General features: G+C 42.3%; 1 protein-coding gene across 1 annotated transcript in view; it reads right to left on the bottom strand.

Annotated features, from left to right (window-relative positions):
- Positions 1–285: 285 nt before the first annotated feature.
- Positions 286–26,562, bottom strand: part of ptprq (protein tyrosine phosphatase receptor type Q) — a gene marked incomplete at its 5' end in the record, with an annotated part of 49,527 nt that continues 23,250 nt past the window's right edge. The window contains 28 exons of the mRNA XM_079466011.1: positions 286–1,358; positions 1,730–1,853; positions 1,942–2,077; positions 2,188–2,336; positions 2,431–2,556; positions 12,079–12,213; positions 12,305–12,381; positions 12,718–12,808; positions 13,013–13,094; positions 13,275–13,301; positions 14,720–14,848; positions 14,936–15,035; positions 15,206–15,279; positions 15,379–15,598; positions 15,691–15,849; positions 15,930–15,996; positions 16,133–16,374; positions 16,471–16,657; positions 16,734–16,852; positions 16,928–17,251; positions 17,959–18,240; positions 18,337–18,478; positions 19,049–19,200; positions 19,654–19,929; positions 20,010–20,321; positions 24,393–24,674; positions 25,702–25,983; positions 26,069–26,176. Coding sequence (XP_079322137.1) covers positions 1,321–1,358; positions 1,730–1,853; positions 1,942–2,077; positions 2,188–2,336; positions 2,431–2,556; positions 12,079–12,213; positions 12,305–12,381; positions 12,718–12,808; positions 13,013–13,094; positions 13,275–13,301; positions 14,720–14,848; positions 14,936–15,035; positions 15,206–15,279; positions 15,379–15,598; positions 15,691–15,849; positions 15,930–15,996; positions 16,133–16,374; positions 16,471–16,657; positions 16,734–16,852; positions 16,928–17,251; positions 17,959–18,240; positions 18,337–18,478; positions 19,049–19,200; positions 19,654–19,929; positions 20,010–20,321; positions 24,393–24,674; positions 25,702–25,983; positions 26,069–26,176 — 4,442 coding nt within the window. The 3' untranslated portion in view covers positions 286–1,320. The remainder of the gene's footprint in view (positions 1,359–1,729; positions 1,854–1,941; positions 2,078–2,187; positions 2,337–2,430; positions 2,557–12,078; positions 12,214–12,304; positions 12,382–12,717; positions 12,809–13,012; positions 13,095–13,274; positions 13,302–14,719; positions 14,849–14,935; positions 15,036–15,205; positions 15,280–15,378; positions 15,599–15,690; positions 15,850–15,929; positions 15,997–16,132; positions 16,375–16,470; positions 16,658–16,733; positions 16,853–16,927; positions 17,252–17,958; positions 18,241–18,336; positions 18,479–19,048; positions 19,201–19,653; positions 19,930–20,009; positions 20,322–24,392; positions 24,675–25,701; positions 25,984–26,068; positions 26,177–26,562) is intronic.

The following is a 26,562-nucleotide window of genomic DNA, read 5'->3' on the forward strand; positions in this document are numbered from 1 at the left end:
TTTACATGAATAAATATGACCTGCCACTCAAACTATTTAAATAGAAACTTCAAACGTCAACGTTAAACAAAATATGAACTTTAAACACGAAATAATTAACGATCTCATCCAAAGATAAATGATTTTTTCTGTTTGCAACAACAGCCACACATCAGTTTATTTCCATAATATAATACTAATGCGCAGCTACCTAATGTTGTTAAAGGGCTGTTGCAGTTTGTCTGTAAAGCAATTTTTTTATAATGAATAAATTATTTATGAATATCATTATTTGTGCTACCTTGTCATTCGCTGCTGAACTGTACTCGAAAAACACCTGCGAGAGTCTTTGGAAGAAAAGCAATATATTTCAAAACACAAATATACACACAACAAAAAGTCTGTCATCTCCTGACACAGTTTGGCTTGATAATTTATGATAAAGCAAAGTCATTTGTTTGCGAGGCCACAAATGTTAGTACCTCACAGTGTAACCGAGTGAATAAAGCAAGAAAAGACAACTAAAAGATTTATCAAGAAATTATTTAGAATGTACATCTGTATCTTATTCTGCCCGAGCAAAACATGTTCATTTCAAAGTCTCTGACAGATCATCCAGCGGTCAAATATAAATGACAGGGCATTACTCCTGATGGATTTCAAACCTCACACTTCCAAGCCTAAAACAAAATCTCTTACGTGTGAAAAAGACAAAGAAACATTTACAAAGAATTAATGCTGTTTGCTCACAGTGAACACAACATCACACAATATGTGAACAGTTCTTACACTCACAGTGTTAAGTGTGAATGACTATTTAAAAAAACATGAAATGATCTTATCATTTCACAACAAACAATGAGAACAACAATAAAACAGTCATAATTCTTTCCCAACCATTCATTCTTCATAGAAATGGAAAACGAAATTCCTTACGGTTCCTTCCTATATGCCATCAAACATCCAGCTCTTAACATTAACAGCTCGAAACCCTCACGTTCTTTAAAAGCAAATACGTTGGTGTCTCTTCTGCTTTGATTCCATACGTAGGAGGTTATCACATATCGTAGGTTGAAATAAAAGGATTACAGATGATGGAAGAACTTTGAAAAACCTTTGATGGATGAGACTGTCTGCTAGACATAAAGAAGAGTGTGAAGCGGAGATCGGATTAGGGAAGGAAATGTGTGTTTGTTTCTGAATTAGAGCATTACACTCCTCTTATGTTCTTTGTTTGGCCCCGAGGTCTCGAGCCCCAGCGTCTGTGGGGGGCTTTCATGAGGTTCTCCTCACAACCATCAGACAAAGACGAACGGCTGACAGGAAACGAGCTTCCTTACGTTACATTGTTGTCTCCTCCCATTCAAGTTCAACATCACCTGAGAAGATCAAACAGAATCTTTATGCATTCTCACATGATCAGAGTCAGAAGAAGTCTTACTGCAGTCGTGCTGCGATTTAATGAAGCAATTAAATATCAACACCGAGGAAACACATGGACTAATTTCAGCATCGCGAGCGTTGCCATAGAAACCAACCGTGTCCGAATGCGAGGACATTATTAGCTTAGGAATGAAATCTTGTACTTATATTCGAAATTTACATTTATGGATTAGGCAGACTCTTTTATCCATTCGTATTGGAGTATGTGCAATCCCTGGGGTCGAACCCATGACCTTGGCATATTGCTAGCGCCATTCTCGATACCCTGAGAAGCTACTAAAACAGGACTGTACTGTGGAAGATATACCTTCCATGGCGTCCAACGAATCCATCTTGTCCAGAGCGGAGTAGTTGACAAACCAAATGGACTGACTGTTTCCTTTAGCCATCAGCAGGTCCATCGTGCTTTGATGCAGAAACATATACTGAGCCTGTACAAGAGGAACACAACAACATCAGCGCACACAACCGCTACTGTGCATCTGCCTTATAAAGAGGAAAATAAGTTGAAGGCTTTACCAGGTTTTGCACCATGCACATTCTCTCACTGCGCAGCTCCGCAACCAGACCGTAAATATCCACAAAGTCGTGATCCCTCACGTGCTGAATGAGGTGATCCAGAGCTATAAACACACCCGTCCTGCCCACACCAGCGCTGTACACACATTACAAACACATGCTGTACAGCTGAGCTTCATACATACTGTTTTATGTACTATGGGCAGCTCGTGTCCCTGTTTTGAGTGACACTAGCGTCTGGTGTACCTGCAGTGCACAACTATGGTTGTGTTATCATGGTTTCTGCTGGAACGGACTGCTTTGACAAACTGGATCAGAGGGGAGCTGGACTCCGGAACGCCGTGTTCGGGCCACGATGTGTAGTTGAAGTGATGGACAATCATGTAGTGACCATGCTGGAGAGAGAGAGCATCAATCAGTCTGTCATTTGTGTTCATAAGTATTAGTATGCAAGATGCTAGAAACAGTCAATTTATTCAATTGTGTTACCCTCTCCACTTTCAGTGATCGAACCGTCCAATCAGGTCGCACCTCCTCTGTGAGTTTAGTGATTATGATGTCAGCAAACACAGTGACGGGTTTATTGTCCTCCGGCCAATACTGATGACAGCGAATCTGAAACGTCCAATCCAATTACAAACATACTTTTCTAACAGATTTTGAAAGTGATAGAACTGTTCTGTTATGCGAGATTTTAAGAAGGTAAAGTTTCCCATTAGAAGGCAAGAATCACAGATGAGATCTCTTTAATATCTCAGGATCTCCTGGAAGCCAATGAGATTAAAAGGAGAGCGAACTTTTGTTTACGTCCAGAAAAGAGTCAGAAATCTCACAAATGTCTCTATTCGAGTATCAGAAGAAATTACAACAATGTCTCAAACTGTCAAGTCTGCAATCAAAAGTCAGAGGGCCCTATGGTACACCCAGCGCAAGTGTTTTTGCTTGCTTCAGCCCGACGCAGATCTACTTTTTTCCGGTCCTGTGCAGCCTTGTTTTTTAAATGGCTAATGCATTTGCGCTCATTTGTGTGCCAATAGGCTTGTTGGTATAAAAAGAGGTGTGGTTAGGCGGATTGTTGGGGGACTTTAAATAGACCGCGCCATAGACCAAGTCACACCTGGTGTAAAGTCTAAAGTGAATGGAAGATGACACTCTGATAAGTTTATGTCACTATACGCCCAAAAAACACCCATTACTTATTAAGAGATTTGGGACAACCCATGTAGACTAGCAAAAGTGGATTCATACACGTGTAATGGGATTAGGTGATTGACAGCAGGGTTAGCCTATCAGCGAGTAGTACCTTCCATTTAAAGGCTGATTGGCTGTTACCTGGTATGCGTCACGTCCGATTTCCCCGTTGTTTTGATCGCGTTGACTCTGATTGTAGGTAAGCGTGCTATGTTTTTATGTGATAATTCTTGGAATTGTTGTTGTGCGTAGTTTTTAATTGTTTTTATTAATCAGTGCAGCTTTGGTGCCGTGTTGCCCGGCATACTGCTTAGTTGGTTTGATGACTGTTCACCTCTCAGGTACATTTATGGTTAAAAGCTTGTGATCTAGTGCGAAAATGGTTGCGTGGGTTTAACATGCTTTTCGGGTATCAAATAGGTGTGATTCCCTGTATCCTATTGTGTTCGCGGTGGGCATGACTGACCAATCCGTGTCCGTTAAGTGTGCTATCTAGCTTGACAACCTGATGGTAAGTGTTTTTAACGTAACTATGACTAAGAGTGGTCATAGTATTATAATGGGTAACATCTCCGTTTGTTTGTTATAGGATTCTCCCTCTCGTTCTATGCCGTGATTTTACGCTGCGATTAAAGTGCTGCAGTTTATACGGCCAGTGTATACGCGACCATCATCGTAAACAAAAGGGGACTGCTCGCTTGGTTATAATCGGGGCGTTATATATACATATAATCCCGCTTCATACATCTCTGCCTTGTGTGGAAGGACTATTAAGCTCCTCCTGCTTGCAGCGGAGCTAGCTCCCTTCTGTTGTTTCTGTTATTTAACCTTTTTCTTTTGTTTTGTTACTTTTATTTCCATGAATTACGGTTTGTTTAGTTTTATTTATTTGCTTTTCTCTCTGCTCCTTATTGTAAGGGCAGTAAATTGCTAATAGCTTGGGATATCTGTGATCAACCATCTGTTTGTGAAATCCTATTTGTGTGTGAGCATCTACTGAGTTAAAGTCTCGTAGTAGACCAACAATTGATCTTCCTAACTGGATTGTTTTTCTTTATGTTTGTTATTTCCATTTATTAATTTGGACTCTATTAATGTCAACACTGCCATCTTTATTGTTATAGTTTCTTATTATTTTGCAGGAGCTGAGGTCCCACGGGTGGATTGCTCTTTCTGGTGGTGGTCCTATCGTGTGCAGTGTACACTCGAGTGTGTGAAAGTGTGATTAAACTGCACGGGTGTGAGTGTCGTGTGGAAGTGTGTCCCGTAGAATCGAACTCCCCAGTGCTTCCTGCCGTTGGGAGCTTCAGCCCTGCTGGTATTTAGATTTGTTTTACAGCTGCTCTATATCAAGTTGGTTTGTATGTGTTTCTGTTTGTTTTATTTGAAGTGGGGTTTCAATGTCCCATCTAACATTTTAAAGGATTTTCCTAGTAATAAACATTTGTATTTTTGTATTACTCGCGTCTCTTGTCTACTTCCATGAGGGAACTGAACCTGTGTGCTTTGCTCATAGTTTGAGTATTTTTCCCTGGGATTAATTCCTAGGGTGGCGTAGTCGGACTCTTTATTCGTGAATAGAACTTACTCTGTGTCTCAAATTTCACCACCTCGTCACATTCTGGCGTAGTCGGCAGGATCCCCTCTGGTGTAGTACAGAGACGTGGGTATTTTGTGTTTGTTGTTTTTCTTTCTTTCTTTGTTCTCTGGTAGGAACCAGACAGTAACAGTTGCTCTGTGGTGGATCGGCACAAGTTAACTTTAATCTCTATTTGTGGTAAGTGCTTGTGCAGTTACAGAAATGGAGGATGAATTGAACGAGTTAAGGGATTTAGTAGCTCAATTAAAAGCTGATAACGAAAGGCTGCGGCAAGAGCCAGTGTCTGTTGCACAGCCGGGTCCATCTAGTGTTACTATTCCTGTCGGTGCAGATCCCCCACGTATTGGTGCTGGTGTTTCAACATCGGAGCGGTTTGTTTTCGTTCCTCGCGATCGTAGGTGCCCAAAATTTAGTGGCCGGTCGGGTATTGGCATCAATGAGTGGGTGGAGGAGGCCCAGGCCTGTATGCGGCTTCGCCATCTGTCTACAGCTGATCAGGCATTTTTCTTGTTTGATCATCTGGAGGGTGAGGCGAGGGAAGAAATTCGTTATCGGTCGAGGAACGAGAGGGAGGATCCGGATGAAATTATTAAAGTATTATGTGAATTATATGGTTGCAATAAGTCTTATGTAGCACTTCAGGAGTCATTCTTTTCCAGAAGACAACTGGACGGGGAGACCTTGGTGGAGTTCTCCTTGGCCCTGATGAGTCTTCTGGATAAAGTTAAAAGTCAGTCACCCCATGGTATGCCTAACGCCGAAATTTTGCTAAGAGATCAGTTCGTTGAATATGTTAATGATTGCGCTCTTCGACGTGAACTTAAGCAATTGGTGCGTCGCCAGCCCACTGCCACTTTGTTCGACATTCGCAGTGAAGCTCTTCGTTGGGAAAGAGAAGGCATGCCGGGTGGGGTGCGTAGTCGAAGTCAGTCTGTTCCATCCGCTTATGGCATTCAATATGGGGTGCAGGGACATCAGCATGGAAATAGTGGTTCAGCAACATCAGAAATGAGTGAACTACGGGAAATGCTTAGAAAGCAGCAACAACAACTGAATCAGTTAACCCAAGGTATGGCTCAGCTGCAGAATCCCCAGCCACGTTCGCGACCATTTAGGGCTAATTTAATTTGCAGAAGGTGTCAGCAACCTGGCCATTTTGCCAGTGATTGCGATGGGGTGCGGATATCCGTTCCACCATCAGCCCGTGTGACTTCTGCTTTAATGAGAGGTGGACAGCCATTATCCGTACAGCCGCCGGAAAACTAGTTCCCACCGAGTTGCAGGGCCAAAATTTGGTTGGGAAAAGGGTAGGCTCCAAAAATGTATCTGGTTCTGATTTTATGTCACGTTTTATGTCGTCTTGCCCACAGCTTGTTGTATTGATGGGTGGGGTTAAGGTACCCTGCCTGGTGGACACCGGTTCCATGGTGTCCACCATTACTGAAAGTTGGTTTGTGACTAATTTTGGGTTGTGGGGTCAGGAACAGCTTAGAGCATGCCATTGGTTACAGCTTCGAGCAGCCAATGGCCTTTCAATTCCCTATGTCGGCTATTTGGAATTAGACGTGGAGCTCTGTGGGCGAGTAGTTTTAAGTTGTGGTGTGCTGGTGGTCAGAGATCCCCCTGGTGGTATATGTGCAGATGTTCCTGGGGTTTTGGGCATGAACATCCTGGGACGCTGCTACCAGGAGCTCTTTGGCCAGCATGGCACAGCTCTCTTCGACCTACCAGTCGTGTCACAGGCCCCTCACTCTGTTTTTCAGGCTTTACAACATTGCCATCAGGTTGACGGCCAGTCTGTTTCAGATTGTGGGGGACGAGTCAAAGTGCGGGGACGTAGGGCGTGTCGCATCTCAGGTGGCACAATGACATTTGTTGCTGCAACCTGCTCGATGACATATTCGAGCGTTACAGTACTGTTTGAACCACCAGTTTCTGGTCTACCAGCGGGCTTGCTGGCATCTCCTTCTCTTTTAAGGGTAGACCGTGGTACAGTCTATGTGCCCATAGTTAACGTGGGCACGGTCGATGTAGTGCTGTACGCTAGCACTGTTATTGGCACAGTGAATAAAGTTGATGTGATAAGTTTGCCACCAGAGGTCACAGAAGTTAAGACCGTTACGGCCAAGGTCAATACACAGGTTGTGCAGGCCCCCTCTACCATACAGGAGAAGATAGCGATGCTTGATTTATCTGTGTTATCTGAAGAAGAACAGGTTAAGGTCAGGGCATTACTGGAGAAGTATTTGCCTGTGTTCTCTATGAACGATGGGGATTTGGGATGTACTAATCGGATATCCCATGAAATCCCCTTGTTGGATGACATCCCTGTTAGGCAGCGGTTCCGGCGAATCCCTCCATCAGAGTATGAGGTGGTAAAGGCACATATCAATCAATTGTTGGAAACTCAGGTAATTCGAGAGAGCTGCAGTCCCTATGCTTCGCCTATTGTCCTTGTTAAAAAGAAGGATGGTAGTCTGCGCATGTGTGTGGACTACCGTCGCTTAAATTCAAAGACTAGGAAGGATGCGTTCCCTCTACCACGTATTGAGGAGACTTTGGACTCGCTGGCTGGGGCCCGTTGGTTTTCTACCATGGACCTGGCCAGCGGGTACAATCAGGTACCTGTAGCTGAGGTCGATAAATCTAAAACTGCTTTTTGCACACCTTTCGGCCTATTTGAGTGGAATAGGATGCCATTTGGGTTGTGCAATGCCCCAAGCACCTTCCAACGATTGATGGAGCGGTTATTTGGTGAGCAGCAGTGCCAGTCCCTCCTTTTATACCTCGATGATATTATTGTCTTTTCCTCCTCGGTGGATCAACATCTTGCTCGGATGGAGGTTGTCCTGAGCCGCTTGCAGACAGAAGGTTTGAAGGTCAAACTATCAAAGTGTGCTTTTTTCCAAAAGAGAGTGCATTATTTGGGGCATGTCATTTCTTCAGAGGGAGTGTCTACTGACCCCGGTAAGGTGGAGGTAGTTGCACAATGGCCTTGTCCCACCAGTGTTACAGAATTGCGCTCTTTCTTGGGATTTGCTAGCTATTATCGACGGTATGTAGAGGGGTTTGCCAAGCTGGCTGCCCCCCTTCACAGGTTGGTGGCACGGCTGTCAAGCCCAAAGCGCCCGAAACAGGGAGGTCGGGAGTTTACTGAAGCTTGGTCCTCGGAATGTCAGTGTGGCTTTGAGGAGTTGAAAGGTAAATTAACCACAGCCCCAGTGCTTGCCTACGCTGACTTTTCATTACCTTTCATTTTAGAGGTAGATGCCAGTCATGAAGGCCTCGGGGCAGTCCTTTCACAGGAGCAAGAAGGCAAGGTGCGCCCTATAGCGTATGGCAGCCGCAGTCTTAGGCCCACTGAGCGCAATACATCTAACTATAGCTCCATGAAACTGGAGTTCTTGGCTCTCAAGTGGGCCATGACTGAAAAGTTTAGAGAGTACTTGCTGGGCCAGAAATCTGTGGTGTTTACTGATAACAACCCCCTTAGTTACCTGACTTCTGCAAAACTGGGTGCCATGGAGCAACGCTGGGCTTCTCAATTGGCTTCATTTGATTTCGAGATCAAGTATAGGTCAGGGAGAAGCAACCGCAATGCTGACGCCTTGTCACGTCAAAACTTTTCAGGTACAGGTGAAGTGCCCCAGTTGTGTTCCGGTATGGCCGTTCCAGTGGCATTGCAGCGAGCTTCCCAAGGTGGATTTGTGGCCTTGGTCAATCAGGTGACCTCATTTCCTGATGCTTCAAATGGCGACATGGGTGCTCAGCAGGTAGCAGACCCAGTCATAGGAGAGTTGTTGGAGTTTTGGAGGCGTAAGTTGCCCCCGACTCCTGAAGAGCGCAAGAAACTCTCCAGGTCTGCCATTGTTCTGCTCCGGCAATGGGACCGCCTAGTGGAGACTGATGGTGTGCTCTACCGGCGTGTGTGTCGCTCAGATGGGGGAGAGGAAATCCTTCAGGTGTTATTGCCGGCAGATCTGAAACACTATGTCTTAACCCAGCTTCACCAACAGCATGGGCACCAGGGGGTCGAGCGTACATTCCAGCTAGTGCGCCAGCGATGCTACTGGCCTGGTATGTCTGCAGATATCGACCGCTGGTGTCATGAGTGTGAGCGGTGCCAGTGTGCTAAAGGTGTCCCCACGGCCCCTAGTAGTTTTATGGGGCACTTGTTGGCTGCACGGCCGAACGACATTGTGGCCTTGGATTTTACAGTGTTGGAGCTCTCGAGGTCTGGCCTTGAGAACGTGCTGGTCATGACCGATATTTTCACCAAATATACCTTGGCAATCCCCACTAAAGATCAACGAGCAGAGACTGTTGCTCAGGTTCTTGTAGTGGAGTGGTTTTGTAAATTCGGCGTGCCAGGGCGCATCCACTCCGACCAAGGCCGGAACTTTGAATCCGTCCTAATTCAACAGCTTTGTTCTCTGTATGGAGTCGAGAAATCACGTACCACCCCTTATCACCCCGCTGGAAATGGCCAGTGTGAGCGTTTTAACAGAACATTGCATAATCTATTGCGCACTTTGCCGCCCTCCCAAAAGGGTGATTGGCCACTTTGCCTTCCTCAGGTACTTTTTGCGTATAACACTACTCCTCATCAGGCAACCGGGGAATCTCCTTTTTTTCTAATGTTTGGACAGGAGCCCAGACTTCCTGTTGATTTCTTACTTGGCAGAGTCCAAGAGCCATTAGCTGGGGGGGTTAATAGGTGGATTCTAGAGCAGCAGGATCGGTTGCAGGTTGCGTTTGAGGGTGCTCGTGAACGGTTGGGTGATGCAGCCGATCGGCGAAAGGCCCGGCATGACCGGCGGGTGAAGGAAGCACCACTGAAGGAGGGTCAGCTGGTGTACCTCCGCAATCATAGTGTGAGGGGTAGATGTAAAATCCAGGACCTGTGGAATTCAGTGGTGTACAAGGTAATGAGAGCACCTAAGGACGGTGGGGCGGTATATACCATTGCTCCCATTACAGATCTGGGAAAAGTAAAGCATGTGCATCGATCTTTGCTCAAGGCTCAGATCCATCAGGATCTGCCGATTGGATTGTCTGATAGTCCAGTGGCTGAATCTGTGTCGTCTCTGGAAGAGGGATGTGATGAGGATTTATTTGTCTTTGTGTCAGAGACACCACAAGTCAGAGGTGGGTTGAGGCTACAGGACATTGTTCCTGGCCCACCTCAGATATCGGGTGACCGGCCAATTGTGGAGACCTTCAGGGTAACCGAGGGTACTGGGCTTGATGTGGGTTTACCCCCGGCAGAAGTACCTACAAATTCACTGGAGGTAGGCGAGGGGATGGCAAGAAGGACTGGTAGAAGAACTGCAGGTCAGCACTCTAATAGGTACCATCTCCCTCGAGCAGTGGGTACTGGTTCAGTTTCCCTTATAGTGAGTAGTGCAGTAGGTACCTTGTTTCGCCCTTGGAACTGAGAGTTCCTAGGTGGGATTCTGTGTGGTTCACCGTCGGGTCGACGTTGCAGAAACTGGTGGTGGAATGTAATGGGATTAGGTGATTGACAGCAGGGTTAGCCTATCAGCGAGTAGTACCTTCCATTTAAAGGCTGATTGGCTGTTACCTGGTATGCGTCACGTCCGATTTCCCCGTTGTTTTGATCGCGTTGACTCTGATTGTAGGTAAGCGTGCTATGTTTTTATGTGATAATTCTTGGAATTGTTGTTGTGCGTAGTTTTTAATTGTTTTTATTAATCAGTGCAGCTTTGGTGCCGTGTTGCCCGGCATACTGCTTAGTTGGTTTGATGACTGTTCACCTCTCAGGTACATTTATGGTTAAAAGCTTGTGATCTAGTGCGAAAATGGTTGCGTGGGTTTAACATGCTTTTCGGGTATCAAATAGGTGTGATTCCCTGTATCCTATTGTGTTCGCGGTGGGCATGACTGACCAATCCGTGTCCGTTAAGTGTGCTATCTAGCTTGACAACCTGATGGTAAGTGTTTTTAACGTAACTATGACTAAGAGTGGTCATAGTATTATAATGGGTAACATCTCCGTTTGTTTGTTATAGGATTCTCCCTCTCGTTCTATGCCGTGATTTTACGCTGCGATTAAAGTGCTGCAGTTTATACGGCCAGTGTATACGCGACCATCATCGTAAACAAAAGGGGACTGCTCGCTTGGTTATAATCGGGGCGTTATATATACATATAATCCCGCTTCATACATCTCTGCCTTGTGTGGAAGGACTATTAAGCTCCTCCTGCTTGCAGCGGAGCTAGCTCCCTTCTGTTGTTTCTGTTATTTAACCTTTTTCTTTTGTTTTGTTACTTTTATTTCCATGAATTACGGTTTGTTTAGTTTTATTTATTTGCTTTTCTCTCTGCTCCTTATTGTAAGGGCAGTAAATTGCTAATAGCTTGGGATATCTGTGATCAACCATCTGTTTGTGAAATCCTATTTGTGTGTGAGCATCTACTGAGTTAAAGTCTCGTAGTAGACCAACAATTGATCTTCCTAACTGGATTGTTTTTCTTTATGTTTGTTATTTCCATTTATTAATTTGGACTCTATTAATGTCAACACTGCCATCTTTATTGTTATAGTTTCTTATTATTTTGCAGGAGCTGAGGTCCCACGGGTGGATTGCTCTTTCTGGTGGTGGTCCTATCGTGTGCAGTGTACACTCGAGTGTGTGAAAGTGTGATTAAACTGCACGGGTGTGAGTGTCGTGTGGAAGTGTGTCCCGTAGAATCGAACTCCCCAGTGCTTCCTGCCGTTGGGAGCTTCAGCCCTGCTGGTATTTAGATTTGTTTTACAGCTGCTCTATATCAAGTTGGTTTGTATGTGTTTCTGTTTGTTTTATTTGAAGTGGGGTTTCAATGTCCCATCTAACATTTTAAAGGATTTTCCTAGTAATAAACATTTGTATTTTTGTATTACTCGCGTCTCTTGTCTACTTCCATGAGGGAACTGAACCTGTGTGCTTTGCTCATAGTTTGAGTATTTTTCCCTGGGATTAATTCCTAGGGTGGCGTAGTCGGACTCTTTATTCGTGAATAGAACTTACTCTGTGTCTCAAATTTCACCACCTCGTCACACACGCCCTGAGTGCACCGTGCGCTTCAAACCGTGCGCTGAGATCGTGAAAATAGGGCCCAGTATTATTAAAGATCCCAATATGAACGCAAACTTTTTTTATCAAATTTACCCAAATCTAGATTATTTTACCCCTACAATCTACATTAATTTTACACCTCCAAACTCTGTCTCATTTATTTCTTTTGAGCAATTTTATTAATCGTTTTTTTATACCAAAAACTAAGGCCCCAGGACATAAATGTCTTTTTAAAGAACTACATGTCTTTGTAAAATACAAACATACCCGGCCCTTCTCGAAGCACTGTGTGAGCATGACGATGGTTTTGGTCCCCGTCTCCCAAATCATCCTCCAGAAGTCTGCGACTGTACTGGGCAGTGGACCCTGCGAGGCTATGAACTCGTTGGGACACAGATAACCCTGAGAGAAGAACACAAACATCAGATGAGCGTTCAGCTGTGGTGTAAAGATCACAGATCGTGATGTGTGCCTGCTTTTCTACTGCTCTTACAGACACAAAACTGGCATTGATGAAGTCAGATCCCGGCATTCCAGGTTCAGACAGTAACTTCACTCGGTTATTGTTGTCTGAAACAAACATGAGAAAAAATGTTTTGTTAGTATTTATGGTAAAAGGAATATTCCACTGACATCATGAAAAGGACACTGACATCATTTGTAAGTCGCTTTGGATAAAAGCGTCTGCAAACTGACTAAATGTATATGTAAGCGTATTTCTGTGTACATGAATATGTACTGTCCAATCCTGTGACCAAAGGATGGTGACAGCATACATTAATCAGGATTGTTTACATTGCGCTTTTCTTCTGTGAACGGTCTTGCTGGATCAGACTGAAGCAAAGGTAAGTAAATGATGTCAACATTTGATGAAAAGTGTGTAAGTGAGGCCGGAATCTGTCGTACAGGGTTTTATGTTAGTGAAGCGATTTTTGGAGCGATTCCAGGGCAGGTCAGCATCTGATGTGGCCAGATCCTGAAGAAACTTTGGCAATTCCTGTAACACACAACGGGAAATGATCTTTTATAAAAGACACTAGGAAGTAATCCATCCATCATGCTGTCTTGAACACATAACTCTGCCCATCCATTTTAAATCAAGTGTCACTAAAACTTATTTCACACTTCTCTACTGCTCTCTCTCTCTCTCTCTCTCTCTCGCACCCACCCACACACAACAACAATAAACACTGAAGCTTACAGCAAACTCCTCCTGAAACTTGGCGTTGTCATTGGCACAAAGATTCTCCACATGCTGAAGAAATGATTTCTTACTGATTGGCCTGTAAATGTGCATAAACATACCCACAAAACCATAAACAAACAGAGCAGATTTTCTCAGAGGGTGCTCATGGGTAAACACTTTACAGATATACAAACAGATGTTGCTGTCTTAAGAACTGAAACATTAACAAATGTGATTTGTATATTCACAGGTAGCAACAAGGGTCTTTCTCACTTACCTGAGAGATTTCCTGTAACTCAGCAGCCTGTAACAATACACAGAAGAAAAAACATTTTAGAACTATGATGAATTAACTGAAACATTACACTATTTTTCAGCAATTATCTTATTCCAACATGATCTTGGAATTCCGTGGTTCTCAAATTTTTTCGTTGTCAGCCCCCTTTGCAGCCCCCCCTATATAAATACATATAATCTCAAATCTCTCAAATTTTTTCGGTTGTCAACCCCTTTTGCACCCCCCCATACATATTTATAATCTCAAACTTCTCAACCTTTTTCGTTGTCAACCCCCTCTGCGCCCCCCCAATACATACTGATAATCTCAAACTTCTCAAACTTTTTTTTTGGTCAAACCACTTTCCCTAAATACATACTGATAATCTCAAACTTCTCAAACTTTATCGTTGTCAACCCCTTTTGCACCGCCCCATACATATTTATAATCTCAAACTTCTCAAACTTTATCGTTGACTGCCCCCTTTGCAGCCCCCCCAATATAAATACTGATAATCTCAAACTTCTCAAACTAAATCGTTGTCAACCCCTTTTGCACCGCCCCATACATATTTATAATCTCAAACTTCTCAAACTTTATCGTTGACAGCCCCCTTTGCAGCCCCCCCAATATAAATACTGATAATCTCAAACTTCTCAAACTAAATCGTTGTCAGCCCCCTTTGCACCCCCCCAATTCAAATGTATAATCTCTGACTTCATTGTCAGCCCCCTTTACGCCCCCAAATAAATACTTAATATGTCAAATTTATAATTGTAATTAAACCAAAAACAAAATCTGTTATACAACGCTGGAACATCAAAAGTTTTGTTTTGTTGTCTTAATTTTTCAGCTTTTTTATATAATGGCCTATAATTAATTATGTGTTTCTATATTTCATATAATATCACGATATCGGTGTCCCCCCGGATCCATCTTGGGGCTCCCAGTTTGAGAATCACCGATCTCATTTAAAAAATACATACCAGCCTAAAAGTACAGGATGTTTCTTCAAGCAGAACCACACAAAGCAAAACTACACAACAACAATACGCAACAGAACAGCGCTGTATTACTGCCGTGTAGATAATGTAGTATGTTCAATAAAAAACATTCCAACGCAATTGTGAATAACTGACTCAACACCAACTACTAACAGCACACACACACATAGAAATGACTCTATGTGAATTATTGTCATGCATCAGGGACAATCACACGGTTTACTTACTGGATGACAAAAATCTCCTTTCTTCTAAAGAAGAAAGAGGAATACCTGAGAACACACGAGTGAGTGAGTGAATTAGTGAAATCAAGTGAGAAAATGAAGAATGACTAAATAAAAGTGGATTAATTAGTGAATGTATGAGTGGATGAGAAAGTGAGTGAGTGAGGAATCGTGTACACAGAAAACCGTGATGTGTGTATGATGTCACAGGTTGTACCGGTTAATCTTCTCTTCTTTGAGCTCCATGTCGGCCACAGAGATGAGCTGATCCAGCTTGAACTTGGTCTCAAAGATCTCAGCCTCACGTGGAGAGTACGTCCCGCCTTCCTTCTGCCTGCGGTGGATTCTGGGATTGGAGGGGTTAGAGAGTCTAGTTGCTATGTGGGGATAAATCTTACAGTGTTTGAGTATTTATCGAAATCCCATCCCGTACCTCACAGAGCCATATATAATCAGAATCAGAAACAAAACCAAAAACACAGAGAGCAGAACTCCCAGAATGATCTGCTCATTACGAGTCAACAGCCGGTCATCTGAAAGAAAACATTTTTATTTCTATTTGTCATCTTTTGAAATGTATAGATTTTTGCACTACTGTTTCACAATTGCACAATTACATACAAAATATTTATATCAAGAGACAGACAGATCAAGGGAGAAAAAGAGAATAGCCATCAATAAACACCCTTTTAAACGTCCATACCTGCAGTTCTGACCCTTTCTGAATATTCTGAATCTGTGTACTGCCCACGGATATTTGTCGCCCGGAATTTGAATCTACAGCACAATAATGAACAATTAACATGATTCACACTTGCTGGATTACATTTTTTAATAAACAAAACAAATTTAGTGTGTGTGCTGCATGTGTCTTACACATAATATGTTTTGGGTTTGAGAGGTCCGTTGCACAGCATACGAGCATCTTCAGACAAACAGCCCTCGTCCGCTCCTATCACATATGTGTTTGCATGTGTGGTCGTGCGTTTGGATCTATCCGAGCATGCCGGATTCACGAATCCCTCATCGGTGAGGTACGGAGCGGTGGGCTGGAGGAAAACACTCTTCCAGTTGGACAGATTGCTGTAGTCCATCACTGCATCAAGATGAAACCAATAAGCTCTTTACCGTCGCTGCTCTATTGTGAGGTGGATTTTCGTATATAATGTTAAATGTCCTTTGTTATACCTGCCGGCTCAGAAACAATGACCTGGACCCTCTGGATGGGTCCGTGGTCATCGGTGAAAAAGCATTGGGGCATCTCAATGCTGATGGTTTTGGAGGTTGTGATGACAAGACCTGCGTTGGTCACAGCAACCCGTGGCCTCATCATCGGCTTGGGCGGGGCTAAATAAACCAATCAGAATCTCAAAATGAAAGTCGATTCAGAAAACAAAACATCAGATCTAAAATCAGATTTCTCATACCTTTTACACCGGTGGTGACCTGTACTTCTGAACTTGGTCCTAAACCTGCTCCGTTCACTGCTGCTATCTGCAACCATCACAAACAAGTTATTATTTTATCATGATGTGACGATAATAATGTCATGATAATAAAGTCCAAAAACAACGTAATGCCTCATATTCATTTGAAAACTGGTCTGGAATCAGTCTATGGAAGTGAATACCCGTATGCTGTAATTGAATCCTCCCTTCAGTCCTTCAATGACAGCCGTCATGGTGTTATTAGGGTTGCTGACCAATGGCAAGCTGTTGATGCTGAAAACTAGCTGTCCGTTGTGGTAGACAGCAGCGTGGTACGCGCTAATGTTTCCGTTGGGCTCATCCGGAGGAGAGAACGTCAGGTAGACGCGTGTCACCTCCTCCGGATTAACAGTCAAGGTCACATTTTGAGGTGGATCTTTGGGCTCTGACAGAACACAAATATGATTTGACGCACTTTGCTTGTAAAAGAAAACCGAAGGCCTTTGTTTACTAAATATTAAACACGAGCAAGTTTCCTCACCATCTTCCAGGGTTCTGATGAGGACGGGTTCAGATGCTTTGCCATCCCTGCCTGCGCTGGAAACACTCCCGGTGAAGGCGGTGACCATCACAGAGTACACAGTAAACGCGGTCAGGTCTCCCACAACCACCGCCCGGATCTCCTCTGAATATCGTACCAAACTAACGTTATATCCAGAACCGTCCAGCTTCAAGAGAACGAAGAAAAAACAGTCAGATGATAAAAAATGAATCCAGTTGATGTTTTCTTGTTAGGGAACTCACAGCAATGATGTCAATAAGGTATGATGTGGGCCCTGAGATGACTGTGGGTTCCTCCCACTCCACCTTTAACCCGGTGGCAGATGGAACCACTGAGATGGGACCAGGTGGAGCATCAGGATCTGAGACAAAACAGATCAAGTGAGAAAAAGCACAGCTTGAGATTTTGGTGGATTCGTGCGCATGTACACACATACTTCCAGCGAGCGTCTGCGTGTGGATCCACCCTGAAGGTTCTCCAGACCCGGCTCTGGTGAACGCCAGCATTCTGATGCGGTATTCTCTGTATTTAAGCAAAGATGAGAGCGTGACTCCGTTGGTTTCTCCTTCCACCCACTCTGTGACCTCACTCTCCACACACGACTCTGTATCTTCCTTCATCTCACAGTTTCTAGCCATTCTCTGAATCTCCATGCTGTAGCCCTGTAACAGACCGGGCACGAGGGCAGGACGCTGCCAGGTCAGAGACACACTGTCAGAGGAGACCTCTGTTACTTTCAGGACCTGGGGGGGACCAGGAACTGCAAGAGATAGGAAGTTGATTTATTACTTGTTTGACTTCAGTCAGATTGAAGAAAGATATTATTTTGTTAAAGACAAATTTGATTTCATCGGACGCACGCGCTGATCCCAGTACTTCTGGATTGTGTTTGGCTAGTGTCTAATAAACTAACTATTTATTGATTTATTATAAATTTATATAATTATGTTATTGTATAATAATTGATTATTGATTAAATAAACGATTTGTTTAATGGGTTCTGTAGTTTTGATGCATTTAAAGAAACCAAAAGACATCTAGTGATTGAGCTTGGTATCGCAGTCTAAATTCAAAATATTGGAGAGACAAGTTTAGCCAAGTAACGTTTCTTCTAGGTTTCTTTCATTTGTTATCAAAAATAATCTACAGGCGCTCTATTGTATGTGAATGTGTACCGTAAATTCAGTTGGGGTCAAAACGATGCGCACGCACAGTAACGTTTGATTATGTTGTTAAAATGTATATACAATGTCCAAAAAATATACAGTATATATAACAAAAAGTAAATGTTAAAGTCAGTTGTGTATTTTTACTCATCTTTTGGATTGTGATGATTATTTAATGCAATTACATTTAGTTTCATCACTGCATATTCACTCACTGTTTATTTTGGACTTTTTATCACATTTTTATCTGGATTGTTGCAATGCACGTGTTTATTTGAGTGACACTTTCCGGACGCCGAACCTGATTCTGGTGGAGTGTGTGCCGTGCAGTTTGCCTCCTCTCCGGTTCCGGCTGAATTAACCACCGCCACGCTGATGATGTAGAAGGCATCAGGTGACAGACCGTTGAAGGTGTGGACCACAGAGTATGTGAGCGTGAGGGGATGAGCCTCCTCCTCCCGATCTCCAGAGCGAATGAGGTAATGCAAAATCTCTCCGTTTGGATGAACCGGAGGCTCCCATTCCATATACACCGAATTCCAATCCAATCCGGAGCACGTCAGATTCCCAACTGCATCTGACACTGTAAAATTCAGAAAATGGATGTGATTTGTGATTCGTGATTCATGGTCCACTTAAAACTCCAAAAAACGATCAAATGTATGCTTTTGCGTGTTACCAGATTCATTGGTGGTGAATATGACGGGTAAGCTGTACTGTTCTCCGTTCCCAGCTCTGGTGTGTGTGCTGACGCTGATCTCGTATGAGTTATGAGGTCTGAAGCCTCTCAGCTCTGCGTATGTGAATGCATCTGATGAATTCTGGTGATAACATGGGTATTATGAATTTAATATAAACACTGAACGTTTTCATTTTTCATATATGTGACCTTTGACCACAAAAAAAGCTTTCCAGTTATGTATGGTTTGTAAGGATAGGACAATATTTAGCTGAGATGCAAGTATTTGAATATCTGGAATCTGAGGGTGCAAAAAATCTGAATATTGAGAAAATGGGTTTTAAAGTGGTCCAGAGGCTGCAGGCTGTTGATAAGAAGAAACAGGTTTGTTTTAAGGCTCTCTCATGGGAATACCGCTGTAATGACGCTGTGGAGAACAGATAAAGCCGAAAGCAGAAATTCTAAGCTTAACATAGACACCAAACTTGAGTGGGTTATTCCCAAAGAGCGGACAGCAGCTAGTGAAGTTCTCCACTATTTTTGTTAGCGATTTTGCTGCATCCACTCACAAGTTTTTATATATTTACGGCAGGGAACTTACAAAATGTCTTCTTGGAACATGATCATTATTTACTATCCTAAAATTTGATAATTTTGATCCGTACAATGTTTTGTTGGCTTAAGAGATATAGACATGAACACAGGTGTGCACCTGATATCTGATGGTGTACGTGTTCAGTTCCAGTATTCTGAAACCGTAATGCTGGACGATTCCGTTGGGTTCCAGACTGGGTTCCCACTGAAGCCAAACAGAGTCTGAAGTGTGGTTGAATATACTCAGATTGCGTGGCGGTGACATTGGTCCTGAACACGCAAACACAAATCGACATGAAACAAGTATCGCTTAAGGGTTCAATCCCAGAGAACACACATGCTGGTCGACAACATAAGTATATCATGAATGCACTGCAAGTCGCTTTGAATAAAAATGTCTGCCAAGTGTAAAATGTAAAGTATAAGCATGACGTCTCGTATAGTTTGGCTTGAAATTGGTTTTAAAGTTTAGATATGAAATAAAACACTATAGATCAAACTTGAAAAGACAGCACGTCACATCATTTACTCTATGGATCATCTTCCACGTCAAAGCACAAGCATGCACAAACATAACTTTTTACGCAAACTTTTGCGATACACAACCCTACCGTAGATTTATACGTTTTTCAGATGTCAAGTGTCAAACAACACATATTACACATAAAACTTTTAAAAGCATTGATGTTCACTATTTAAAGTACATCACACAGATCATCTAACCTGCTTCATCAGTATGCAGGGCTATGATCAAAGCAGGCCCGATGCCCTGCCGGGTCACCGCGGCGACTGAGAGATTGTAAGGTGTGAATGGAGTGAGATCGGTCAGCGTTACATGAGTTTCAGGGCCGATGTTTCTGTTGACGGTTCCAGACCCCTGTAACACGATGGCATAATCGATGATCTCTCCGTTGGGCTCCGCTGGAGGAAACCACGTCACATAAATGGAAGCCCAAGAGAGATTTCTGCTGGCTCCTGGGAATGGAGGAGAACCTGGAACTAGAAGACACACAAACCCAAACATTTCAGATGACCTGCGCTGGAAAATAAACAAGAATACGGGACTGCTGCGTGCATACCATCTTCATCGGTTCGCAGGTGAAGCATTGTGGTGTGATTTACGGCCGCCCCTGCGCCCGTCGCCGGGGTCACTTTGATGACGTATGGAAAGTACTTCCTGAGCTTGGTGAACAGGTAGATGTTTTCCGTGGTGGAGGTGGAGATGGTGGTGTTGAGCGTTCGGTTGATGGAGGGATGGGTCGTGCCCGCCTCTTCCAAACGGAGCAGGTAGAACACTTTACCGTTGGGCTCCAGAGGAGGATCCCAACTGATCACCACAGCCGTGGAGCTGAAGACTTTAGCTGTGAGGTTGTGGACCGGACCGCTCGGTACTGCATCAGGCGAAAGAGATATAAAATGTATATATGTGAAGAATGGCCAATAGTTACGCTTTAGAAAAGGGAAGTGCGGAATGATCTTTCGTTCCCTAAACTAAAGTGTAACAAACCGTGACACAATGCGTTTCTGTGCTGTGACATAAAATGATCGATGAGATGAAAATCTCTGAAGAAATGTCAGAAAACATAAGAAATTATATTTTGATATTTAATGGAAGCATATTTTTAGGTCAATGTTCAGACCATTCAAACTGTGTCATTATTTTAATGGGTTGTTTTTGGGTTAAAAAAATGACATTTGTTCATGAGATTTACACGTTAGATGGACAAGGCATTATTTTAATTCACAAATACTTCAAATAACAATAAAATAACACTGCAAAGTCTATACTGTAAAGAAACAGCACAAAACAGGTTAAGCATTTTATAGCAAAATCCCTAATAGAAAATATGATATTTAGTACAAACAAATATGCACACATACACACAAACAGATCAACATTACACACATCTGTAGAAATGCACAAATGTTAAACTCCAACACAACCTGCAAAATTCACAGTCAAAGTACAATGTCAGAGACACAAGAAAGGAGAAACAGAAAAAGCCAGAAGTTAAAATCCTTCATGAATCTTGTCGATTGATTTGGACTGAACTGAGGTGGTGAAGATGGACGGCTTTCCAAAAACAGCAAATCAATCTGACGCGACCGTAAACAAAACAGCTTTACACTATCATTGTTGCTTTCAACGAAACACTTTTCTCAGACACCCGGGGAGAAAGCCTTCCTTTCTTTCAGAAGGTCACCTCTGCACCCATTTTCACCAAAATCACACAAAAACTGAGCCGAAGATGTAACCTTGACATACGGATACTGAAATAGAGTAAAAGCTGAAGTTTGACATTTTTGCGACATGAATGAACCAATGGCATGGGTTTGGGAGATCGGGAATTTATGAAAATAATCTGTTTAGTGATGAGAAATGACACTTCAGCTTCAAGTCAAGTTCTTTAGTCAGAATGGGTTATCCTCACAAGCGATGAAATATGAAGTTCCCAGAAACTACTATCAAACAAAAAAACAAAGCACTGTTTTCTGTTTCTCAACAATTCCTGTGAGAGGAAACTCGAGCTCAGATAGTCTGGAGGATTGAGATCAAACACACTCCAGATAGAGACTCGACGGTCCCAGTTTGCATTAGGAAGGAGGCGATCTCCCCTCACAGGATGTGCTGAATCTGTGCTGTGCCTTTCAAAGTTTCAGTGTGATTTTTTTAGAGTAACCCGGTTGGAAAAGTGACGCAGAGGTGTGATTCTGCCCCGAGCGTATGAGGCCACTGACCCTCCTCTAGTGTAGTAAAGTTGAGAGGGGGGCTGTACACTTCCCCATCACCAGCAGAAGTGCTGGAACTCATCCACACACTGTACGTCTGTCCTGCCATCAGATCAGACAGCACACAGCCGTGATCTGAACCCGGGACCCTCTATAAAAGGACAAAGAGAGAGAACCTGATCATTTAGTGCACAACTACATTAGCATTATATAGGGGATGGCGAGATTAAAGTGTGTATGCCTGTGCGCACATGCTTCTGTGTCTTTATGACATTGTGTACATAAAATAACATCTCTTCACATAGTTTATTTGAATTTAATGTTATTTCTATAGCACGTTTAATGATAAGCGGCTTTCTAGACAACCTTCACATTACTGTAAAGGTAAATGTGTGTTTTTCTAGTATACTGTAGGTGTTCAATTAAAGTTTCAAGAGGTCTGGTCTTTATATTTTCTTCCAGGACAATGTTTTTTGAAAATAATTTTACATTTACAAATAAATGTTTAATCAATTTATGCCAGTTGGATATTATGTATAAAAGATATGATCTTTTATCAGGCCATTTATTTAATATTTTGATATGTATAGCCTATGTATAGGCTTAATAGAAGTCTGATAATAAATGTTTGTAAATAAAACTACTGACAACATGCAAACATCAAATGTAATGTAACAGTTAAAATGCGATATAACAATAAAAATTATAAACAGAAAACAGAGTTTCTAACTTAATTAGCATTTCCGTGCCATTGTCACCTTTTCACTTTCATACAGAACTACTTCTGTCTTTAAATAATTTCCCAACTAAAACGTTATTAATTACAAAATGTCCAGCAAAAGTCCATCATAAAATCATCCTACAGAATATTCTGTGAAAATATAACAAAATCTTAGTGAAATAAATGCTTAACATTAATCGTTGATGCTTGTTATAATAATAACTTCGATTCTGAGATGTTAGCCTGGGTTTCACAGGGTCTCAAATGTTTACATGCCGATCAATAATGCCAATGCTAAATGTAAAAAACGTTATGGTTAATAAAATATCACAAATCTGGTTGAAAGGTGCGAGTTTACTACAGGTACTACAAACAGTATCCGACTGACGGATACAAATGCGTTTATATTCGCTCTTTAGCGGGACAGAAGCAGCGCATACGGAGCGGAAAGGGTTAAAATTAAGCGTATTTGGCGCTAAATAAAGATATTAGAGAATATAGCGGCATTGGATAAACTACATAAATGTTACTGAGAGCGCGTGTGGTGTGACTCTCTGTGAGACACAAGGCTCAATATAAACAACAAAAATAGTCAAAAGTTTTAAATGTTTATTAGGCTATGTCTGGTGGTCCGGATGGAACGGAGCAAAGGACCAGATCTGGACCGTGGACCACCTATTCATGATGACTGCCCGAGTAAATTCACTTTTGTATGTGATGTGAATTTGTATTTGGCAACAAAAAAAGGTATTTTAGCAAGGAACGTCATCAAAAGCGCAACTTGACAAAGATGCAAAAACTTCTATACAAGATGTGATTTGAGGTTAACATATACTGTACTGTATGTATGCACCTGTGTGAAGACTGTGTTATGGTATGTATAATAGATGTTGTAGAACTGAATGATGCCGTTGGGTTCGGTCGGAGGAGACCAACTGAGACGCACTGTAGAGGTCGTGAGGAGCAGATATGAAACATTCTGCGGAGGGTCCGATGGAGCTGCATCATAGAAATAGATCACGTAAGGAGGGGATATTTCAACAAACTTCATGCATTTCAATTTGGGTTAGCAAAGAGAGTTTATAACCATTGTGGCTCTTCATGTTAAATGGATGCATCATTACAACTTCTATGTTTGAGGGTCATCCAGATACCGACGCAAAATTATGTACGATATTATCGTATAGAATTCCCATTATATATCAATATGACCATGGTTATTGTCAAAATTGTGATACCCCTACCATTCACATTTACCTGATTCTATGGTCCTGAACGTGATGTAAATCAACAGTCCTCCATCTCCCAGTCGAGTCCAGCTGCTGACCGAGGCATTATACTGGCCCGGCCCATCCACACTGACCACCACTGATGTTTCACTCACATTCACCACAATCTCAGAGCTCAGATTCCTATCAAACACAATTGTAGCCCTCAATAGTGAGATACGGTCAGTAGACTTTAAATATAAGACTTTAAATAACTCACCAAACTCGTACTACATAATACAAGATCTCAGAGTTTGCCTCGTCCGGAGCTTTCCAGGACAACTCCACTTCTGTATCGGACAATTTCCTGGCGACTAGGAATTTTGGAGGTGAACTGGGTACTGTCATTTAGGAAAACATCCACGATAGGTTACCAGATCACAAACAAGTGACAAACGCCACAGAGGAAAAACACTTTATTATGTACAGACACGAAGGAAGTTTGGGAGAATAAATGTGAGCGAACGTCCAGCATACAGATCTGTAAATCAAACAACCAATAAGGATTAAATGTGAGAAAATGCGTCCATAACATCTCCCAGAATGCTGTCTGAAATGTCCTATGAGGGAATTTAAAATAGTTAGAAATTAAACAATAAAAATCGGGGGAAAATGTGCAGGACATGTTGGACCCCCTGTGGGACCCTTTCACATCCCTCATACATTCCCCAGAGAAGACGCTAGGGAGGAAAAAGTGAATGATATGCATATTTCTCCTTTCTTAAAGACAAACAAACACTCACTGTCTTCCAGTGTCGTGATGTTCAGAATCTCACTGCTGTGGTTGCCCATCCCGACTCGTGTGGCGGCCTGAACGCTGACCCGGTAACGCGTGTACTTCCTCAGGTTGGACAGGACAGCGAAGGGCACGGGTGTGGTTTTGTTCAGGGCGTGTGTGGCGTTCCAGTAATCCACACTGTAGAACAGAATGATGCCGTTTGCGAGAAGCGGCAGAGACCATGAGACGTTTACCTCGCTGGATCCGATGCTCTCATAGATCAGATCGTAAGGAGGACTGCCAGGCACTGCCACAGACAGAACGAACTAGTAAATTACTTTTGGTTTTGTACAAATACTATTAACTTTAAAAAACATACACACTTTTACTGCAATAACAGCCTTCATAAAACAACATGCGATTCATTGATTTTCATTTAAGACAAAGGTAAATACTATAAAAGGAATCCATTATTTGTAAAATATATTTTTCCCCGACAAAAACAAGTTTACTTAAGTGTAATACAGCATACTTGTTTTATTGAAAAGTAGGCAATACTCTCAGTTGACTTTTTATGTACTTCTCAGAAATACACTTAAAACTACAGTATACTTATTATAGTGACAGTCCGTCCTCAATCTTTTAATAAAGATATTGAGTACTTAAAATTATAATACTGTATTCTAAGTGTACTAGGCTTGTAGTTTTGTTTAGTGATGTGATTGAGATTTAATACCTTACTTTACACACTGTCACTGAACATACATGTTTAAATATTAAACTAAACAGTTAGTATTTTAAGTTCAGAGAAAATATTCTTTCGGTATAAAAAACTATAGATGTTACATAGTAGTGTAGTGTACTTCTATTAGTGTTGAACCAGTAAACTAACTTCACTTGAGATATAATTACAGTACAAACAGAAAAAGTGTTGTAAGCAAGTTATGTGCTTAAGTTTTACTACTTCTTTTACATTTAAAGTATACTTGAAAGTACACTTTCATAAACTAAAAAAGTAGGCCAGTGTAGTCCCAATAAATATTGGAATTGTACACTCATGGTCCAAGTTTACAAAAGATTACATCAAGAATAGTATAAGTAAACATTACTTAAGTATACTTTCACACAAATACGGACACAGCACTGCATGGGAAACTCAATGCTCTGAGCAAAGTAAAAATATTAGAAACTTTACCAATTTTACTAACTAGATCTGTTTATAATCATGTTTCTCCCAAATGACACATCTTGAGCATGCACACTAACCACAACACCTGAAGTGGACAGTTTTGTTAAGCAATTTAAATGAAATATGAACACACGCACTGACTCACCATCCTCTCCTGACAGCATCTGAAGAGTATCAGATATCTGCTCCCCGTGGCCGTGTTGTGTATACGCAAGGACCGTCACATCATAGGACGTGTATGGCTTCAGATAGCGCAGCGTGACGCTGGCTGACGTGCTGTTAACAGCGTTGCTGTAAGTTCCATTGCTGTACGTGACCTCGTACTGTCGGATGATGCCGTTGGGTTTCTCCGGCGGTGACCAGCTGATAGTGACGGTGGAGGATGTGGTTCTCACTACGGTCACATCACGAGGGGGCGAATCGGGCTCTGTTAAAAAAAACAGTATAAAGGTACTGACTGAGAGATCCAACAAGTCTAAAAGAAAATTAAGACATTAAAAAAGACTCAGTACCATCCTCCAGTGTCACAACAAAGATGTAGTCATCCTCGCCCTGAGGGCTTTCACCAACAGCTGTAGACGCCGCCACACGCAACTTATAACTGCTGTACTTCTCCAAACCTGTACATGACATAGTGTTAATGCAGTCGAGCCACACAGCATTTGCACAGAAAATACACACTTACAGCTGTATAAGATTTATGCAAATATCAAACCAAGAACAATTTATTTCAAATTAAATCATATTAAACACATTATAGTTTAGTATGTGGACACTTTGAAGTGCAAAGTGACTGTAATGTAAACTACACATGTGGTTCACACAGAGAAGGAGAAATTTATGCTGTCTTCAAGTGCACCGGGGAAACTCTTACTTGTTCAAGTCGGAAAAAATAAATGACTTGAATGGTCGTTCATGTGCTTCCAACTCGTGACTACAATATGTCTAATTTCACATTACTTTATAAAGCTTAAAACTGAACTTCATACAGGACAAAAGTCATTTC

This window comes from Barbatula barbatula, assembly GCF_947034865.1.
Source record: "Barbatula barbatula genome assembly, chromosome: 10".
In the NCBI taxonomy this organism is placed as follows: Eukaryota; Metazoa; Chordata; class Actinopteri; order Cypriniformes; family Nemacheilidae; genus Barbatula; species Barbatula barbatula.